The sequence below is a fragment of the Morone saxatilis genome, unplaced genomic scaffold (assembly GCF_004916995.1).
Source record: "Morone saxatilis isolate NCDOM2014 unplaced genomic scaffold, NCSU_SB_2.0 Contig3, whole genome shotgun sequence".
In the NCBI taxonomy this organism is placed as follows: Eukaryota; Metazoa; Chordata; class Actinopteri; family Moronidae; genus Morone; species Morone saxatilis.
The window spans coordinates 431472-434792 of record NW_023339873.1 but is presented as its reverse complement, the minus strand read 5'-3'; the positions used below and the strand labels follow the sequence as shown (position 1 = coordinate 434792).

General features: G+C 43.5%; 1 protein-coding gene across 1 annotated transcript in view; it reads right to left on the bottom strand.

Annotated features, from left to right (window-relative positions):
- Positions 1–2225: 2225 nt before the first annotated feature.
- LOC118336761 (dynein regulatory complex subunit 2-like) overlaps positions 2226–3321 on the bottom strand; it is a gene marked incomplete at its 5' end in the record, with an annotated part of 1346 nt that continues 250 nt past the window's right edge. Inside the window, 2 exon segments of the mRNA XM_035673459.1 lie at positions 2226–3068; positions 3145–3261. Of these exon segments, the coding sequence (XP_035529352.1) occupies positions 2781–3068; positions 3145–3261 (405 nt within the window).

Genomic DNA, 3321 nt, shown 5'->3' with positions numbered 1-3321 from the left:
TTAGTATCATTGGTACCACCTGTGTTTACCCTATTTCATGTCTCAATGGCTGCTGTGAAAATCTGCTGGTTCCTTTTCCCAAATCTAAAATCTCGTAGCTGTGAGCGGAACAACTGTCCACAGAAGAACACGAGGGGGTTTTTCCTTTAAAGCATCGACCTCCCGAGAACCAGCTGCTTACGACGAAGGAACAGAACATTAATGTTTTAACGCTTCGTGGTTTCGTTTAAGTTTTTTTTTAATCTTAAAAACTGAAAGGAAAAAAAACAGTTTTCAGATTTACACGGTGTAATTTTTTACAGTGTTTTTAAGGAATATAAATTAAGAAATGACGTTAAAGAAACTGAACTTTAGATTTTGTTTCTAACGACCACGTCGTGTTAAAAGGGCAGATTTTCTGTTCCCGCCCCTCCAACGAGCTGATTGGACGTCGGAGGATCAGTTAACCCCCCCTCCTCTGCCCCTGGTGGGCCAATCAGAGCCCTGCGTTTGACGAGTTCACTGTAGTTCCACACGGACGCTGTCTGTTGGTGTAAAATAAATCTAGTTTTTATAATCGTTTTTATAAACGCCACCGAGGAGGATCCCGCTTCTTCACTCCCGTCCGGCCGCGCCCTCCCGACGCTCACAGGCCCCGCCCTCCCGACGCTCACAGGCCCCGCCCTTTTACTTCCCGTTTCCTGTCAAGTGACGGCTCCATCGGAGTCTGAGGAAGTTCAGTTTCTGGATCTTTCACGTTAATGTAGAAAGTAGAGGAGGGAGGGGAGAGAGGAGAGGAGAGGGAGGAGCTGCTGTGGAGGAGGAGGAGGAGCTAACGAGCTCTGTTAACGGTGTTGTTGTTGGCGTCTGTCCTGCTGAGGATCGTCTGTTCTCCCCTAAACGATAATTCAGTCATTCATCTTTTCTCTGTAGAGCTCATTAACTGCCAGGTTTCCCTCCTCCTCCTCCTCCTCCTCCTCCTCATATCACTGTGTGAGTTTTCTCTTCACCTCGAGTTCTTCGCCACAGCCTCGACACGCAGGAGTAATCTTTATTTATATCATCAGACGGTTGGTTTTTTTTTGGTTCGAGCTCCGGGAGAAACCGTCCACTCAGAGAGAGACAGGAAGTTAAGCTGCCACCCTGATTGGCCGAGCTGCTCCGACGCACACGGGGGGAAGTTTTATCTCATCGTTTGTTTTTTCTGTTTTAATTTAATTCTTCTTTTTTTTTTTAACTGAAGGGATTTGTATCACGACTCCTGATTGATCACAAACAAAATCTTTATTTTCTTTTCACCCACGCTACAACTTACTGTGTAACTAAAGACTTTTTGTTTGTGTAATGCATGATTAATACAATAAAAGTATTTTTTCTAGTCTTCCGAAAAAATGGAGAAAAAAAAAGATCAGTTTGCGAGTTTTGATGAGTTTTGTAATTTTTTTTTTTTTGATTTACAAACTATGAAACAGCAGATTTTAAAGATTGTACCACATAGCAGAATACAACTGTATATAAAATGTCTATAATAACTATTAAATGGTGTACCTGTACAGAGGCTGCTGCTCCGCCCATCTTTCTGTACCAACGCTAGAAAGGAAATGGACCGCCAGAATAAAAGCTGAGGCTGAACTGACACAGTGATTTTATAAAAGATGGACGTCTCCACTTCCTCCCACTGTACAAAACTGAAGCCAAAATATCCAGATACAGTAACTTATTATTATATCTTCAAATAATTAAAACTAAATGTATCAGAAACAATGAACATAGAGGCAGCTGGCTTTATACTGCTGCCAGCCACCAGGGGGCGATAGATGGTGTCACTAATCTATCTTTATTTAGATTTCAGGTTAATGAGCTTAATTGGCCTGAAAACACAGACAGATATTAACAGCTATAAAAGTAATAATAATACACATTTGTACAAACCCTGGTAAACACAACATTAACAGGGAAACAGCAACAGTCAGTTTCAACATGTAAAAACAGGAATCAGTATTTAATGTGGCCGGTACCGCAGGTTGTGGCTGATTCTCTGGACCAGAGGCTCACAAGATAAACCGGGTCCTGAGATGATTGACAGAAGAAGAAGGAATCAAATTCGCTCCAACTACATTTATTTAATGGTTACTTTCAGATTAAGATCAGTTTTTGACTCATGATGGATTTAAACTCATTTTATTCATGTAACATTTTATTATTATTCCAGTAATCATTAAACACTGTATAATGAGTGCTTTCACTTTATTGATTTTAATCAGTATTTATTAAAGAAAATGCATCAAACTGTTGTTACACAGTGGAAATAATAGTATTTTAGTTTTAACAATGCAAACAACCTATAACAGTTCACACACGTCCTGGAAACACCTGGAAATGTATTTAAATGACCAAATATCCTGGAATGGAACAGAGCCTAATTACTAACACCTACGATTTCATGTCAAAATGGCTGCTGTGAAAAAGGTCTATTTGGAAAGCGTGGCAAGAAAGCGAGCGAACACAGAGTGTCTGAGAGACGATGACCAGCAACGCCTGAAACGCCAATAAAAACTGCCCGAATTCAAAGTGAGTTATTAAAAGTCACGTTTTGTTTTGCAGGGAAACAAGTCGGATGGAAACAATTGTTTCAGTCGTTTAAAGACCATGATGGTTGGTCTTTAAGGACCAGGACTGTGGAGACCACTCATCATGTTGAAGATGTGACGTCTGTGCTGCTGCTGGGAGAATAAAGTCAACCTTGAATTGATAATATTTTATTTTATATATAAGAAAACATTTTATTTGGTCAAACGGTCCTACAGGGAGTGTTTGAGGACGTGTACGGCCTCGATGACGGTGTGTCGTCTGTCGGCGCCCGGCAGGACCGCGGTGGTCGGGGCCTGGTGCACAGCGAGCAGAGCGTGGTGTCCGTCGAAGGCGTGCTCGCTGACCGTCATGGCGTCCAGGTGCTGACGCAGCAGGAGCTTCAGCTGCCGGTTCTCACGGCTCAGATCGTCCCTTTGTCTCCGCAGAGCTTCTCGCTGCAGCAGCGCGCGGTTCATGTTCAGCGTCACCCGCCGCAGCTCCGAGAACGCCAACGCCTCCTGCAGACAGAGACGCAGAGGTCAGTTTAAGAGTTCAGGTTTCTAGTTTCTAGTAACTACCCGGTGTGCCGCTTACCTCTGTCTCAGCTGCGTCCTGTCTGCAGTCCTCTGTAGGGATGAATCCTGACAACACGTTCATCTGCTCGCTCTCCAGCTTACGACACATTTCAGCGGCTCGTAAAACCCTCTCGCCCTGCGGTGAAGAGATGAATGAGACCGGCAGAGAGAAGGGGACACAGCGGGACAAACCGGT